The 16,716-nt window shown below is 46.4% G+C and overlaps 1 protein-coding gene across 9 annotated transcripts in view; it reads left to right on the top strand.

The window, feature by feature from the left end:
* The window catches only part of CACNA1A (calcium voltage-gated channel subunit alpha1 A), a 282,305-nt gene that overhangs the window by 94,756 nt on the left and 170,833 nt on the right, over window positions 1-16,716 (top strand). For 8 of the 9 annotated variants that reach the window (XM_032396091.1, XM_032396095.1, XM_032396096.1 and 5 more), the window contains one exon: window positions 15,140-15,245. In XM_032396091.1, the coding sequence (XP_032251982.1) occupies window positions 15,140-15,245 (106 nt within the window). Of the gene's footprint in view, window positions 1-14,880; window positions 14,971-15,139; window positions 15,246-16,716 lie in introns of those variants that run through there. The other variant, XM_032396100.1, reaches the window with a different exon arrangement.

The following is a 16,716-nucleotide window of genomic DNA, read 5'->3' as shown; positions in this document are numbered from 1 at the left end:
ACTTGGCAAATCCTTATAAATCCTTTAGGTTTTGCATGAAATGGTGCATCTTCAGTGAGCCTTTCCTGACCCAGTCCCCCCTCCCTCGTTCTTCCATCATTCCTCATAGCACTTGTCATCGTGTGTGTTGCAGGGATGCAGGTGGCATTCCAGCTAGAACTGTCTGCTTCCAGAGTGAAGCATGGAAGACAAAACAAAGCAAAACAAAAACAAAAAATGAAAAAATCTGTAAAACAGGCCAAGGGAGGGGCTTAGTTCTCAGGTTTCCAAGGACAGAGAGATGAGGATTTGTCTGGGGAGGAAGTTCAGGGGCTGCCTCTTGGACAAAGGGGCTCTTGGCCCCTCATTCATCCATAAACCTGTAAACATGGGATGGAAAGAAAACCATCATGAGGTCTCTGAACCCACGGAGCTCCCTGTCCATTGTGAAGACAGTGGGGCTGACAAGTCACTGTCAAACGATGTCATGTGATGTCATATGATGACAAATTATCATAAAAGCTGGCTAGCACTATGGGGAGGTGGCTTAGATTGCATGCCCAGTCCAGGTCTCAGAGCATCTCGACCCTTGCAGCAGAATGGCTGTAGGTCAGGGCCAAATGTGAAGGTGGGTGAGAATCGGGGCAGGGAAAGTTTGAGCCAGAGACGATGTCACCTCCATGAGCTCGGAACTCTGCCTGCTTTGTTCTCTGTCATATCCTTAGTACTTCGAACACTGCCTGGCACGTAGTAGGTGCTCAGTTCATCCATGTTGTGTGGATAGTAATAAAGAACAATCACCAAGGCTGAGAACCAGAGTTGTGAACTCAGATTGAGTTTGGTAACTGGTCCTCCATTACTTGCTGCATGTCTGACACCGAGTCTGTTTTCCTCCTTTATAAAATGGATGGAGAATAGTGTCTGCCTCATAGGGCTGTACACTCAGTTTGTGAATACTGATCGAGTGTATGCAGTGAGCAAGGCACTGGTCTAGACACAGGAAGCAGATGGAAGTCCTTGCCCTCATGGGCCTGCATGATCATTGGGAGACACCTAAGATGAACAAGAAGCAAAATAACAAGTTAATTGCATAGTACTGTAGAAGATTATAAGGGCAACGGGGAGAAAGAGCAAGGAAAGGGGAGGGGAGGCCAGTTGCTGTGTTGGATAAGGCCTCCCTGAGGAGGTGGCATTTGAACCAAGACTTGAAGGAGGTGAGGAGGAAGCCATGGGGGTGTCTGGGGGAAGAGGGAGCAGCCAACACAAAGGCCCTGAGGTAGGGTCGTGCCAGCCATGTTGGAGGAACATCGAGGAAGCTGGTGTGGCTGAAAGGAAGGAGCAAAGGGGAGAGTGGGAGGAAGGGAGGGCAGGGAGATGACAGGGCAGTTGGGCAGGGCCTTGCGGACTGTGGGGATGGCTTTGGCTTTTGCTGTGAGTGAGGTGGGGGCTGTGGAGGGTTCTGAGCAGGGGAGGGGTGTGACCTGGCTCAGATGGCTCCTCTGACCACTGTGGGGGCGGGGGGCGGTGAGGAATTGAGGAGGAAGTGACAATACTGGCCCAGGCAGGTGGGGGCAGGACCAGAGTGTTGGCTGTGGACATAATGAAGAGTGTTTGGATTCTGGCAAAAATTTTAAAAATGTGGTAAAATAGCTATAACATAAAATTTACCATTTTGAAGCATACAGTTCAGTGGCCTTCAGTACTTTCACATTGCTGTGCCCCCATCACTTCTATTTAGACTCATATTTCATCCCCCAGAAAGAAACGCTATACCCGGTAGTAGTCACTCCCAACTCCCCCTTCCTTCCTCCAGTTCCTGGCAACCACCAATTCTGGATATAATCTGAAGGTTGACCAGTAGGATTTCTGCACGGATAGGTGGTGAAGGCTCAGTGAATTAATGTGCAACTCCCCGGTGGGAAGTTGGGTGACACATAATAGGTGTTCATAACTGAAATGGCCATGACTCGTTGGCAGCAATGGCAAGTGCTTTCCAGAAGACTTGCTCTAAAACTAAACTGGCTACCCATCTATTTGGAATTCCCAAGTACTGGCTGGGTGTGTGGCAGTCAGAATCTGTCCTATTTCCAGTTTGGCCCCAGGGTTGGGGTAGGCGAGGAGTAGTCAGGAGGGCCAAGCCGTCCGTTCCGAAACACTATCCAACTCTGGTCCAGGTTTCCCAGAACCGTGCAGGAACATGTCCAGGGAGGGACAGTGCAGCTGATGGGAGTCCTGGCAAGCCCTGGCCTTGGCTTCCTGGGGCTGTTGTAACACTAACCAGCATTTGTTGGACCTTCGACCTGAGCCAAGATGGCAGCCTTCAGGGACAGAGCAAGAAGCATTCAGGTTCCCTTCATGGTTGTGCCCCCACTTCCCGGTGTGGCTTCATATAAATTTCTCCATTCTCTGTTACTGTCGACCTCTCGGAAAGTAGTATGAAACTCCCCCACCCCTTTGCTGATATTTGTGATGTGTTGTGGTTTCTAAAGATGAGATCTCTCTACTTATGCTCTGGTGTTCACTTTCTAGCTCTTTTTAGCTCTCCCTCAGCTGGTGTATTATTTTTCCTTGCTCCTTCTCCCCCTTGCCTCCACTGATCTTCCTCCTCAGTGTTATCTAAGTTTTATTCTCAGCTTCTGTCATGAGCAAGGCCATAGCATCTAAAGAGCACGGGGCCATGTAGTCCTGACCTCTGATCTGACATCTGCCACCTTTGACGCTGCTTGACTTTGGGCGAGTCATTTCATCTTCCTGAGTGGAAATCCTTCACCTAGCTCATCTAATAATTCTGGTTCTTCTGTGGGCACATAGTAGAGTGTTCTTTCTCCTACCTCCTTGAAGTTAGGCGTGGCCATATGACTTGCTTTGGCCAATGGAATGTGAGGACAAGTGACACGTGTCACTTCTGGGCAGAAGCTTGAAGAGCCAGTGTATGTTTCACCATGCTTCCTTTTGCCTGCCTCCACCATCACCACATGCACAGAGATGGAGCCTCCCTCAGACTAGGCACTGGAGAGAGGGCAGCATAAAACAGAGTCCCCATCCCACCTGCAGTGGGCACATAGCATGAGCGAGAAAATAGTCCCATGGTGCTTTCAGCCACTGAGATTTGGGAGATGATTGTCACAACAGCAGGATGTCGAATACTGGGGCTAGAATACCTCATCGTCTGTGCACTGGGACTAATGTCTAAGCACAGTGTTCTCATGAGGGTTATGTATACTCACATGCATTTTTTTTATTTTAATTTTTTTTTTTTAGAGAGGAAGCAGGGAGGGACAGAGGGAGAGAGAGAGAGAGAGAATCTTAAGCAGGCTTCATGCCCAGTGCGGAGCTTGACTTAGGACTCAATCCTATGACCCTGAGATCATGACCTGAGCTGAAATCAAGAGTCGGTTGCTTAACTGCCTGAGCCACCCTGGCACCCTAATGTGCATTTAAACTAGCCAACAAATATTCCCCTCTACTTTCTTTCTATGGGGCCTCTAATTCCTCTCCCTGTTTTTCAATCTTGAAAAAGTTATTGGAAGGAATTGTTTGACTTTTCCTTCAAGCAGATGAATGGTTTCTAAAGCCCTGGGCACTGATTCGGTCACCCTAAACCTCCTTCTTCCTATGACCTTCTCTCTCTCCTTCCCTGATCACTTAGTATCTGCTGAGGGGTGAAGGAATTCCTGTTTTAACTCAACCAAGTTTGAATTCTTGTCATCTTCATCTTCCTTTCCCCACCTTCCCTTTGCCTGTTCTACTCCTGCTCTTCCCACCGGGGAGTTTATACTCGGGTTCTAGAACCTGCAGTGTTTCTCTGTTCTCTTTGGTTTCTTGCTTGCTTTGCCCTCCTGGGAATCAACCGTAGTAGCAAATTAACAAATAGTTCTGAAGCGCCTCGAGCTTGAAGACATTTTCTTCTGCTCACCTAAGCAGGATCCTGGAGCAATTGCAAATGTCCCGTACCCGACTGTAAATCTTTCTTCATCGTTGCGAGAGATTCAGTCAGAGTCATTGAAGACCCAAGCAGAAGGTCTTGGCTGAGGCTCCCTGATGTTCCGGCTGTGCTGGGTGTTGTTGTATTGATTAAGCTCCTGGGACCACTGCCAGCAGCCTCTAGGATTAAATCAATAGAGTTTGCAAAAGTAAAAGCTTCTTTTGGAGGCACAGAATATGTTGGTTTATTTTTTTTAATGATAAAGCTTCAAGGAGAATCTTCACAGACGGCGGGGCCAGCAGAGGAAAGGGCCAGGCAGACCCAAATATTTAGGGATGTGTCCGGGGAGCATGTGAAGGAGCTGCATTGGGGGCTTGGGACTTTCTGGAAAGTCTGTTTGACTTGGCTTGCCAGTGCAACAGCTGAGAGAGCTGGAAGACAGGGTGGAAGGAGCAGAAGGAATTGCTGCTGAGAGGTGAAGAGAAATAAAACAGATGTGGATTTATTTGCTCACTCAACAGACATTGATTGGGGTCCTACTAGGTGCCTGGCACTGGAAGGGGTGCTGAGAATGTAATGGTGAGCCAATTCTATGGCAAGTGTTCCTAGGAGGGAAGAGAAGGGGAGAGACACAGGAGAAGGTCATGTGAAGACAGAGGCAGAGGATGGAGTGATGTGGCCACAAGCTGGGGAACACCCAGACCCCCCAGAAGCTGAAAGAGGAGAGGAGGATCCTACCCTGGAGCCTTCGGAGGGGGCTCGGGCTTGCCAATACCTTAATTATGGGGTTCTAGCCTATATAACTGTGAAAGACGAGATTTCTGTTCTTTCAAGCCACACAGTTTGTGGTAATTCACCATGGCAGCCCTAGGGGATGAATACAGACAGTTCTATGAGGTTGGAGGTGCCTGTCAGAAGGCACAACAAGACACAATCATGCCAGAACATGATGATGTAGTGGGGAGGATATGAGATGAAGAAATACACCAAGTCCTCCTTCTTCCCTCCAATCTCCTGCTGGTGCTTCCCACTGACCAAACCTTCCCAGAAGGTAGGAGATGAGACAAGAGCCAGCCTTGCCTCTCCCAGGACACCGAGCAGAATGATGAGTGGATATGTGGGGGAAAGGGCATCAGGAGAGTGGCAAAACACATCCCAATGCACGAGGCCTTTAGAAAGTGGATATGGGTAGAGAAAAGAAGATTACCTAGGGTTGAGCCCCAGAGAAGACCAACATTTAGAGATGGAGTAGAAAAGGAGTAAAAAGGAGAGACAGGAAGGTAGTAGGAAACATAAAAGGAAGGCGTGGCCAAGAAATCTGAGCCTAAAAATGTGGCCCTGGGATTTGGCAGCCTGGAGGTCTTTGGTGATCCTCACGAGGAGAGTTTTGGTTAAGTGATGGGGCTAGAAGACAGCCTGGAGGAGAAGGCAGAAGAAAAAAATCGAAGTGGAGAATTGGAAGCAACATATGGAGTCAACTCCTTTATGAAGGGAAGCAGAGAAATGGGTTGGTGGCTGGAGGGAAATTTGGAGACAAGGGTGGGCTTTCTAATGATGGGAGAATATTAATTTCCCTAAATTGAGTCATTCCTAGCAGTGCGCCAGTATGCACTGGTATCTTCTCCCATCTAGGACGTTAGAATTCTCAAATGCCCATTTTGAGGTTTAGGATCACGAATTTAACATCATCAGCCCAGATCGTTGATTTCATTCAGGAATGTACCTCTGTACAAGCACGGGAAAGGAAACTGGTTGGGTTCATCCAGGGATGGGCTCTTTCCAGAAGGGAAGGAAATGCAAGGAAGTGATAAACAGCCAACCTGCATAAGGTTGACAAGGATGGAAATGAAGGCAGGAGGGGGAGCCAAGAAATGGTGGGGTCAGCGAGTGGCAGGGTTTCATGGGACGGATGTTTGCATTTAGGAGAGCTAGTAAGCTGGGAGGAGGAGAGTGGTGGCTAAAGAGAAGGATGCTGGGAAAGGGTATTTTGGAGATGGCCGTGTTGCTTCTAGGCATGCATGGCTGGAGTGCTTTGAAGTGCTTTGAAATTCACAGGAGTCATTGTTGAAGAGGTAGGGATATCTTCCAGTGATTAAGAAGGAAGGGACCAGCATAGACAGTGGTCTTTCCAGTGGAAATTGAAGGTCATAGAAAGCAACCAGCTCCACCAGAGTCTTACTCCCAGCTTTTGTTTTCCTGTGAGCCTTAGTATCTTGGCTGCTGGGACTGCCTTTAACTTTGGACTCCCTGCTGAGTCCAGTGGTACTGGGAGGGACCTTCATGGCCTGTCTGGTTAGAAAGGGAAGAATTTCTTGACCTGTTAATACCCTTTCTTAGGGGCCTTCTCATTGGCTGCACCTGGTTTAGAGAGGGCCTTCTTCACCTCACCTGGCTTCTTGGTTATTCTCACCATACATGGATTCGGAGGGTCCTTTGTCTCACTTGCTTTCTCAGGGCCCTTCTCCTTGGCCTCACTGGGTTTCCTTGGGGCAATCATGGCAGACATCTCCCTGGGCTGGATTTTCCTTTTGTTTTGGGTACTAATTTGAAGCTGTCAGTGGTCTCCTTAGCCTTGGAGTTGATGGCCTTCAGGGAATTTCCAGGTTTGAGTTTAAGCGAAGAGGTAGATGAAATGCAGAGAGAAGATGCCAAGGCCATGGATGATTTCACTGACCACTGCACAGGGTGACAGTACCACACGTGAGGAGAAGGACTTGCCTAGACAGAGTGAACATCCCAGGGAATGTGATTGTGTGAGCAGGTTATTCATCACAGCTTTGCTTGTAATGGAGACAAACTGGAAGCATTGAAATGATGATGCATTAATTCACAAGAATACTGCACAGCCTTTTAAAAGAGGGAGATCCAGTATGTCAATATGGAAAAATGGGTCCAGTGTGGTGAGGGGCACAGCAAATGGCAGAACATTGCATATCACAATCGCATTTTTATAAAAGGAAAATACGATTTCATATCTTTGTTTTCATTCATTCAGTGGTATTTATTGAGCACTTGCTATGTGTTGGGCACTAGATGCTGGGGACACAGCTGAGAACAAGCCCCTAATGGGGCTGACACTCCAGTAAGCGATCAACGTAATAAGATAAATAAATAAAACGCATAGTTTAATGTGATAAGCTGCTAAAATAATTAACAAAAAACAAGCAGGGAGGAGGGATGGCCATGTTGGTAGGGCTGAGACTTTAGACCTAATAGCCAGGAAGGTCTCACTGGGAAGATAATGTTTAGTACCACCTGATGGATGCAAGGGAATGAGTCCTGCCCATATTTAGGGGAAGAATAACTCAGGAAAAGATAGCAGCCAGTGTAAAGAACATGTGTAGGGAAAAATCTGAAAAATAGACAGCAAACTGCTAGTGGTGTTATCCCTGGGCAAAGGGCTGGGGTAAGGGCTTTTCATTTTTTAAATGATACAATATAAATTTTAAAACTAAAAAAAAAAAATGCAATAAGCATGTATTCTTTTTATAACTAAAAGCAGTTGTTATTTAAAAAGAAAGATCTTGAGAGCTGCCTGGGTGGTGTTTCTGTTCATGGTTCATGGCTTAGAGGAAAGTCAGTGAGTAACAGCATATAATAGGAACTCTGAGAATCAAGGAGAAAGAAAAGCAGAACCAACAACAATTTTTTAGAAATTGAAGAAAGTTTTTAGAGATTCTCCATATCACGTAATATAATTAACCATCTTAAGGTGAACAGTTCGGTGTCATTTAGTATATTCACATCGTCCTGTGACCACCACCTCCATCTAGCTCCAAAACATTTCCTACCCCCAAAAGGAAATCCTGTCCCCATGAAGCAATTGCTCTTGATTTCCTCCCGTCCCTCTCCTCCTGGCAAATGTGACTCTGCATTTTGTCTCTATTAAGTTACCGATTCTGGATAGCCAAAAGGTCGAGACAGCCATCCATGGGTGAATGGATAAATGAATTGCAGTACATCTGTACAATGGAATACTACACAGCCATAAAAGGAACAAAGTACCTGGACTCACCCCTACGTGGATGGCCCCAAAAACATTATGCTGAATGAAAGATGCCAAACAGAAAAGATCACATGTTGTATAATCCCATTTCATTGAAATACCTGTTGGAGATTTTTGCAACATTCATTTTGAGCCTGGTATTTGTGGAATGGATCGCGTACATTTACTGCATCCTGTTTTTGGAATGATTTCAGATTTGAGCGAGGGCTCAGTCAGCCATGATGGGAGTAGGTGCTGATGGTCTCCAGTGAAGAGAAGGGACAGAGACTTAGATGGGTAAAAAAGGAAGAGGAAAGGTTAATAATACTGGTAGCTGTAATTGTCATAAACATAATAATATAAGCATTGATTGCATCATCACAAGGAGATGAAATCATCTCATGCTTTTATAAGCATGTTAAGTTTTCTTGATATTAAGTTCCATTGCAGGAACCAGAGTAAATAATACCTAAACACGTATTTATTGAGTACATACAAATGCCAGGTCCTGTTCTAAGTGTATTATCTGTGTCCATTCACTCTATTCTCCAAAGCCCTGTGAGGTAGGCACGACTTTCTGTAATTTATGTATGAGGAAACGGGCTCAGAGAAGGAAACTCTTTTGGCCAGAACCATGCCTGACCGCCAAACCCTTTAACTACTCTGCTCTACGACTTCTCATGTAGATATTTCCAGTTTTCTAAGCAGAAGCATGATCCAGCTGCCCTGGGTAGACTTGTGTTGGGTGAATGGATAAATGTTGAAATTTCTTAGATTATATTAAAGAAACAAATGACAAATCACACCTATTTGGTGTTGGGTTTTTAATTTTCTCTTCATTTGATTTTCCTGGTGACATAATGAATCCTTTTCTTGGGGGGGGGGGTCTCTACTCTAGATGTGAAATGTAGGTCTTTACAAATGTCTCAGAGAGTGTTAATAATTGACTCTGGGTTTGCTTGCCCTGCCCCAGGCTTGCCACGTCTGGGTGGATGTGAAATTAAGCTTCACCACTTGCCGCTGGCCATGGTGCTGAAAAGTTCCCAAGCAGCACCCAGAGTTGCCCTTGGTCGTGTGTTGTCACCATTAGAATTTCTAGCTGGTGGGCTGGTGGAGAGCTCCTTTCTAGGTTTGATTTTTGGTTGGTATGTGCATTGGAGAGTTCGAACCCCGTGTCTGAGAACTGGATACTCTCTGGGTTATTGGAAGTTAAAATTTTCATTAACATAAGCCACTTGGGATGGGCTTATGAGGGCGTGGATTAGCATGCAGTAGTTGATCATTACTACATTAAATTGTGGCAGTTGGGACTCAGCTGAGGTCTCATCCATTTGGTCACAACCATATGGTTAAAGCCCCAGGTGTACCCCAATTCCAATTTTTAAATAAAGACAAAACTACCCACCTTCTAATAAAGGTATGCTGCTGAGTGGTCTTTGGGGACCACCAGCTTGCAAGCATGGATCTTGGGGTGAGTGCTAGCTCTTCCAGTATTTCCTGTTTGATCATAAGCAATTTACTTAACCTCTCTGAGCCTTGATCTCCTTATCTGGAAAATGGGGTTTGCAACCCACCTTGTAGAATTGTTGCAAGGAATTAACTGAAACGAGTGTAAAATTCTTAGCACAGTGTCTGCCCAATGAAGCGCTCGATAAATGCAGCTGTAGTTATGGTTGTTTTGCCTGTTAATGGCCCCATAATAGTTTATCATTTTGCCGAGTTAAATGCTGGCATTTGTTTAGCGAAGCAAGGAATATGTCCTAAACCCATATATCTAGGGCCCTGGTACCCCCCACTCTTTTCCTGGTAATTTGATGAGCATGGAACTAACATGAAAATAAGTTCTGTTTGGCTTCTTTCCACAAGTTCAACTGCCTGGTTGACTCACTGAAGTATCTGTTTCCTCAGAACCTCAGGCAGCCTCTATAGTAGACGAAAGGTCTTGATGAGTTAACAAACCTGATTTGATTTTCACAACAACCACAGGAGGGTGGGAATGAGATAGGGATGTGGGCACCATAAAGAGAAGAATGAATTACTTAGACATTCTGCAAGATCTTACTAAGGGGCTGGAACCATCAGCCATGCCTACTTTGCAAATTGATTTTCCTTGATGTTCTGGATCCCAAGAGCAGTTCCTGTTAGCAGATGCAGCCCTTCTTCCCTGGGAAAAATCACTTGGTCATTTCCAGTGTCACACACAACCCCTTTCTGGGGCCTCTGTGGTCCTGATCACTCTAATTTGGTGTGTTGGGGGGGAGCTTTGCATATCCGCACTTGCCTGCAGGGCTGTTTGCTATCCTGACTTCCACAAGCCATTTCAGGAGCCAGCTTTTCCTCCCATCAGGGATGCTTCTCTCCTTTCATCTCTTCTCCCCACACTCCCTCCCCTTGGCCTCTTCGGCTGGCTGATTATTCTGGATCCCGCTGACACAGGTGCTTTCTCCCCGAGCCAATCGGGGAGCAGGAAGGCTCAGTTCAGCTAGCAGAGGCATTGCTCACCGCAGCTGTGAGTTAGAACCCAGGCTTTCTAAATTGGGAGGAACAGGCACGACTCAGGGTTGGGCTGAGAAAGCGTCACCTCCCCCTGCCTGGACTACCTTTGACTTCTGCCTGGGATGAGGCATCTTCTCCCATGCCAAGAACCCAGTACCCCATCTTTGTGTCTGTGTGCCGGCCACATCAATGCATATTTCAAGAAGCTGATTGTATTCTTAACATGCCCACTGAGACTTGGCATGCAACAGAGTGGGGGGAGAGGATGCAAAAACCAGGACCCACCCACCTTTCCTTCCTCATACAGGTGTTTATTGAGCACCTACTATAAAAACAGATGCTCTCTTAGGTGCAGAGAACAAAGCAGTGAACAAAGTAGATAAAAATCCCTACTTGCATAGAGCTTACATTCTAGCAGGGGAGACAAACAGTGAACAAGATAAAGAAGGAAAATAGAGTAGATGTTTGACCGGGGACAGGGGCCAAGGAAAAAAATAAGCAGGGGAAGGGGGCAAAGGCTTCACTGGGGATGTGACCTTTGAGTAAAGATCTAAAGGGAGTGAGGGAGGGAACCATGTGGGTCTGTGGGAAAAAATATTCCAGGAGAGAGAACAGCAGGTACAAAGGCCCTGGTGTGGGAAGTGCCTGGAGTTTGGGGAACGTGGAGGAGGCCAGTGTGGCTGCCGCTGAAGGAACATGGGGAGATGGAGGTCATGAGAGCAGGGAGGTGATGAGGGCAGGTCATGCTGGGTCTTACTGGCTGCCAGGAAGACTGGCTTTTCTCCTAAGTGACATGGAAGTCATGGAAGGCTGTGACTCCTTCCATGTCAGTTAAGCTGGAATTTTCTTTTCTGCATATTTGTCTCATGCCAATTTGCTCTTATTTCATCAAGATCTTGGGTTTCTTACCAGCCCCCTTGCCTGCGTGGGGCCAGAAGACTGGTCAGGGACTCCTGAAGTCTCCTCCTGGGGTCAGAATGTGGAGGAGAAAGCGGAGCCCCCACCACTCTTGAGATGACTCAAAGCCACAATTACCTGGTCTCCTCCTACCTCTGAAATAGATCTAAGGCAAACTTCACTGTGCACACAGATCCCCTGAAGATCTTGCTAAAATGCAGATTCTGACTCAGCAGGTCAGCGTGGGGGCCTGAGACTTTGCATTTCTAAAAGATGCAGCTGACGCTCTGCTGCGGCCCATTCGGTAGCAAGGGTATGAGGTCAATGTTGCAGATTCCCATGGGGGGCAGGTCTGTGGACATTAGCAGGGTCCGTGTGTGCATGGAGGGAGAAGGGTTAATATTTGATAGCCAGTATTGCCATGTTTGACAAGAAAAAGCAATAAGGTAGGAGTGGGCAGCCTCTTTCCGTTCTCTCCCATGCTAAGGCTTCATCGCTCTACTGGGAGAGCTCTGGGCCTGAAATCCAGGGAACACTGGGCAATTGAAACCCTGATAATGCAACCCATAAAAGTGCTCCTTGCTGCCAGTCTTTTGGGACTCTTCCTGGAACCTCAGCTCAAGTCTGATGGAGAGGAAGGCACATCCCAGCTGTTTAGGGACAGGAGGCCACACACCCCCTTCCCTCCCAGGAGTGAACCAGCAGCTCCATACAGAAGTGAGCAAGGAGCTAGTTGGCAGGGAAGGGAAGTGAAATCATCAGATTCAAATCGTGGCTTCAGAAGCCTCGGCAAGGGGAGGCCAGGAAAGGGCTTGGCGTTGCTTCTCTGTATACAAATATTGTCTCTTATTTTCTGGGCTGCAGGGTGAGGCAGAATGGAGTATTTGTGCAACATAGCCCAGCTTTGTTCTCTGTGCTCCTAATGACTGTCAGCTCAGAGGCAGGAAGCCAATCAGAGGCACTCGTCGGCAGGGCCGGCTTTTGTTGGCTCCCCAAATTGCCCTGAGTGTCAGATTTGCTTTTCAGAGTGTGCACAGAGCGCGGCTCAGACGCTTTCAGCTGGAGGCAAAGGCCGAAGCCAGTGACAAAGAAGTCCTGGTTTTCCTGATTTACTTAAACTCTTGCTCCCAGGTTATCCATTCTAGACTTTCTTTTCCCACCTGGAAAGTGAGTATATGCTCCAACTCCACCAGCCTATAAGGTCCCTTGGTTTTATGGAGCTTCCAAAAGGCCAAACCTAACTCCAGGGCCAAAGGACAGAACAAGGCAAGTTAGGCTTCCAAGGGAGAAAGCTGGGAGGAGGCCATGGCCAAGTTCACCAAGACATGCTCTTTGATCCTTCCACAGAACAGTGGATTCCAGTGTTCCCAGGGGACACTTGGCAATACCTGGAGGTCACTTTTGGTTGTCAGTAAGTTTTGGTTGTCCTAACTGGAGAGGAGGAGCTGCTACTGCTCATCACCCCCACCACAGAGAATGACCCAGCCCCAAGTGTCAGACGTGCCAAGGTGGGGGAGCTCTACTCCAGACTAACCAGTACCCTGTGGCTTTCCCTTCCGACACCCACTTCTCTACACCCAGATTGCCTGGGCGGTGCCTCTGTGGGTCTGGCAGGGGGACAGGGGACATCCTGTTTCACCAGCTGATCAGCAGATCAGGCCCTAATGTAATGTGAGCAGGACAGACCCTCCCCAAGTGCAGACCCTCCAGCAGGACACCTTGGCGGCCTCGTCCACCCGGAGGAATGTTCCCAGGATGCAGGAAGGAGTTTGTGCCTGGAGAGAGAGGGAGTGCCACCTCTGGAAATAGCCACACAGACTAACCCTTCCCTCTGTAGATCTTGAAAGCTCAGCTTCTCAGAGGCCTTGCCCTGACCAGCATATTATTTTTTTTTATTGAGGTGAAATTCACATAACAATATTAACCATTTTTAAGTGACTAATTCAGTGGCATTTAGTATATTCAGAGTGTTTGTTGTACATTATCTATCTAGTTCCAAAACATTAAGCAGTCACTCCCCAACCCCCTCCCCCGGCCCTTGGCAACCGCCCATCTGCTTTCTGACTCTCTGGATTTGCCTGTTCTGGACATTTTACATACACAGAATTGTACAGTGTGTGGCCTTTTATGTCTGGCATCTTTCACTCAGCATAATGTTTTTGAGGTTCCTCCACACTGTGGCGTGTATTAGTACTTCATTTTTATGGCCGAGGATGATTCCGTTGTCTGGATAGACCACATTTTGTCCATCCATTCATCCACTGAGAGACATCTGGCTTGCTTCCACCTTTTGGCTGTTTGAATGGTGCTGCTATGAACATGTGTTTTGGTACTTGCTTTTCAGTTCTCTGGGGTGTATACCTAGGATATATATTGCTGGATCATATGGTAATTCTGTGGGTTTTTTGAGGAATCACCAAACTATTTTCCACAGAGGCTGCACCATTCCCACCAGCAATGCACAAAAGTTCCAGTTTCTCACATCCTTACCAACACTTACTGTTTTCTGGGTGGTGGTTTTTTTTTTTTAATTCTAGTGGATGTGGAGTGGTAGCTCATTGTGGTTTTGATTTTGAGTACCCTAATGGCTGAGGATATTGAGAATTTTTGCATGTAGTTGATTGGCTATTTGAGTATCTTTTTTGGAGAAATATCTACTTAAGCCATTTGCCCATTATTTAATTGGACTGCCTTTTGTTCTTGAGTGACAAATGTTCTTTATATATTCTGGATGCCAGCCTTATCAGATACATGATTTGCAAATATTTTCTCTCATTCTGTTGGTTGTCTTTTTACTTTTTACTTTTTTTGCCTGTTTTTTCTTTAGTTGATCGTGCTTTTGGTGTCAGATCTGAACACTCTATTTTTTTTAAAGATTTACTTATTTATTATTTGAGAGAGAGAGAGAGAGTGCATGTGAGCAGGGGGAGGGGCAGAGAGAGGGAGAGAGAGAATTTCAAGCAGACTCCCTGCTAAGCACAGAGCCTGATGCGGGGCTTGATCTCACGACCCTGAGATCACGACCTAAGCTGAAATCAAGAGTCAGATGCTTAACTTACCCAGGAGCCCCTGACGACTCTACTTTAAATTGCAACACCCAGGGGCACCTGGGTGGCTCAGTCGTTGAGTGTCTGCCTTTGGCTCAGGTCATGATCTCCAGGTCCTGAGATTGAGCCCCACGTCGGGCTCCCTGCTCAGCGGGAAGCCTGCTTCTCCCTCTCCCACTCCCCCTGCTTGTGTTCCCTCTCTCGCTGTGTCTCTCTCTGTCAAATAAATAAATAAAATCTTTAAAAAAATAAATAAATACATTGCAACACCCAACCTGCTTTTTCTCTGCATAGCATTCACTACCTCGTAACGCTCTTTATGTGTAGTTATCTCACACACTCACTTCTCCTCCACAAGAGCAGAGATTTTTGTTTCTTTTACTGTAAGCTGTGTCCCCAGTGCCCAGAACAGGGCCTGGAGCCCAGTAGGTGCTGAATTAATATTTGCTCTATGAATGTTGGAGGTGAGATGGAAGAATAACATCTACATTTTCCTTAAAAAGTCATCTGCTGGCCTACTCCATAGGACACTCTCATGGTGGATGCAAGTCATTATACACTTGTCCAGACCTCCGAAAGTTCAACACCAAGAGTGAACCGTGATGTAAGCTCTGGACTTTGGGTGATAATGATGTGTCAGTGTAAGTTTATTGATTCTAACAAATGCACCACTCTGATGGGGGATGTTGATAATTGGGGGGGGTTGTGCATGTGTGGGGGCAGGTGGTGTATGGGGAATCTCTCTACCTTCTGCTGGGTTTTGCTGTGAGCGTAAACAAACTGGAAAGATTTTCCTTAATTCCTCCATACTCCCTTTGAATATATGATTTTAGCTACCATCATAGCAAACTGCATTGTCCTTGCTCTGGAGCAACACCTACCTGATGATGACAAGACCCCAATGTCTGAACGACTGGTGAGTGATGTCTCTCTTGAGGGGTCTCTCTTTGCTTTAGAGGCAAGTTGCCGTGGCCATGGGGCAGAGGGCAGAGTGGGCTCTCAGTCTTGGAGCCAAGAGCTGGATCATGAGCCCCCCACCTGGGAAGCCTAAATTTCATGAACACCAATAATCTGGGGAGAGAGATGCCTTCATGACTCACCCGCTCACCAGACCAGGCAAACCCAATGCTGACCAGGAGGGCAGTGGGTAACAAGTGTTCACATTGTCCATAGAAACATCATATTAGAAACAAAATTCTTGTGGAAGATGTTGACTATACATGGAAATGGAGAGAACAATACAATGAACCCCTCTAAGAACCTCTCACCCAGATTCAACTGTTGTCAAGACTTTGCCTTATTTGCTTCCTCTGGCCCCTTGCATCTCATTGGTTTGTCTTTCCTGGCCAAAATTGTTGAAGGCAAATCCCAGACAACTTGTCAGTTCATTGCCATATACTTACTTAAGTCTACATTGCTAAAAAATATAGGCGTTTTCTTCCATTACCACAGTGACATTTTTACACCCAACACAACTTACAGCAGTTCCTTGGAACCATCTAAGACCTAGTCAGGAATCAGATTTTCATGGTTGTCTCAGAAAAAGCATTTTTCAGTCAGTTTGGTCAAACCAGGATCCAGGCAGGGTCTAGATTTTGTTATGCTACTTAAACCTTTTATTTTTTTAAAGATTTTATTTATTTTTGAGAGAGAGTATACAAGCACAGGCAGGGGGAGGGGTAGAGGGAGAAGCAGATTCCCAGCTGAGCAGGGAGCCCAACATGGGCCTCGATCCCAGAACCCTAGGATCATGACCTGAGCCCAACTGACTGAGCCACCCAGGCATCCCTGCTTAAGCCTTTTAAACTAAAGCAACTGTTTTCACTCCTGCCCTTGACTTATGGCAGAAATCAGTCCCATGACCCTAAGGTATGTCCCACATTCTGATGTTAGCCTGGTTGCTTGTATATGGTGTCATTTGGCTTGTTCTTCTATCCTCTCTGTCTCCTGTCATGGATATCAGCTCTGGGGGACATTCATAGTCCTCATTCAAATTTACTCATTTGGTGAAACTCAGCAGAGCTGTAAACTAGCACTAAGATCCTTCTCGATCCCCCTATCCATCCCCAAGTGCCCTGGTTCCTCTCCTGGCATTCTGACAGTGCAATGAAGAAGACTTTTTTTCCTTTCTGTCACCTTTTCAGATCCAGCTGTAATAGCTCAAGGGTGGGTAGAGGGGCATGTAAGAATCCACTCGTTCCTAATCCACAAAATATAGATGGTTCTCAAGACATCTAAATTTTAATAGGTATGAATTATAACAGGTATTCTAACACATATCACTAACCTATAAAACTTACGATTTCAAGACTTTTTTTTTAATTTCTGTTTAAGATGAAGCTAAGTAAAGAGAGTCAGCTGGAAAACTAGGAAGCAAATAGTAGTAC

The sequence above is a fragment of the Phoca vitulina genome, unplaced genomic scaffold, assembly GCF_004348235.1.
Source record: "Phoca vitulina isolate PV1807 unplaced genomic scaffold, GSC_HSeal_1.0 scaffold89, whole genome shotgun sequence".
NCBI lineage: Eukaryota > Metazoa > Chordata > Mammalia > Carnivora > Phocidae > Phoca > Phoca vitulina.
The sequence above is the reverse complement of the archived record's forward strand: the minus strand, read 5'-3'. Positions and strand labels throughout refer to the sequence as shown.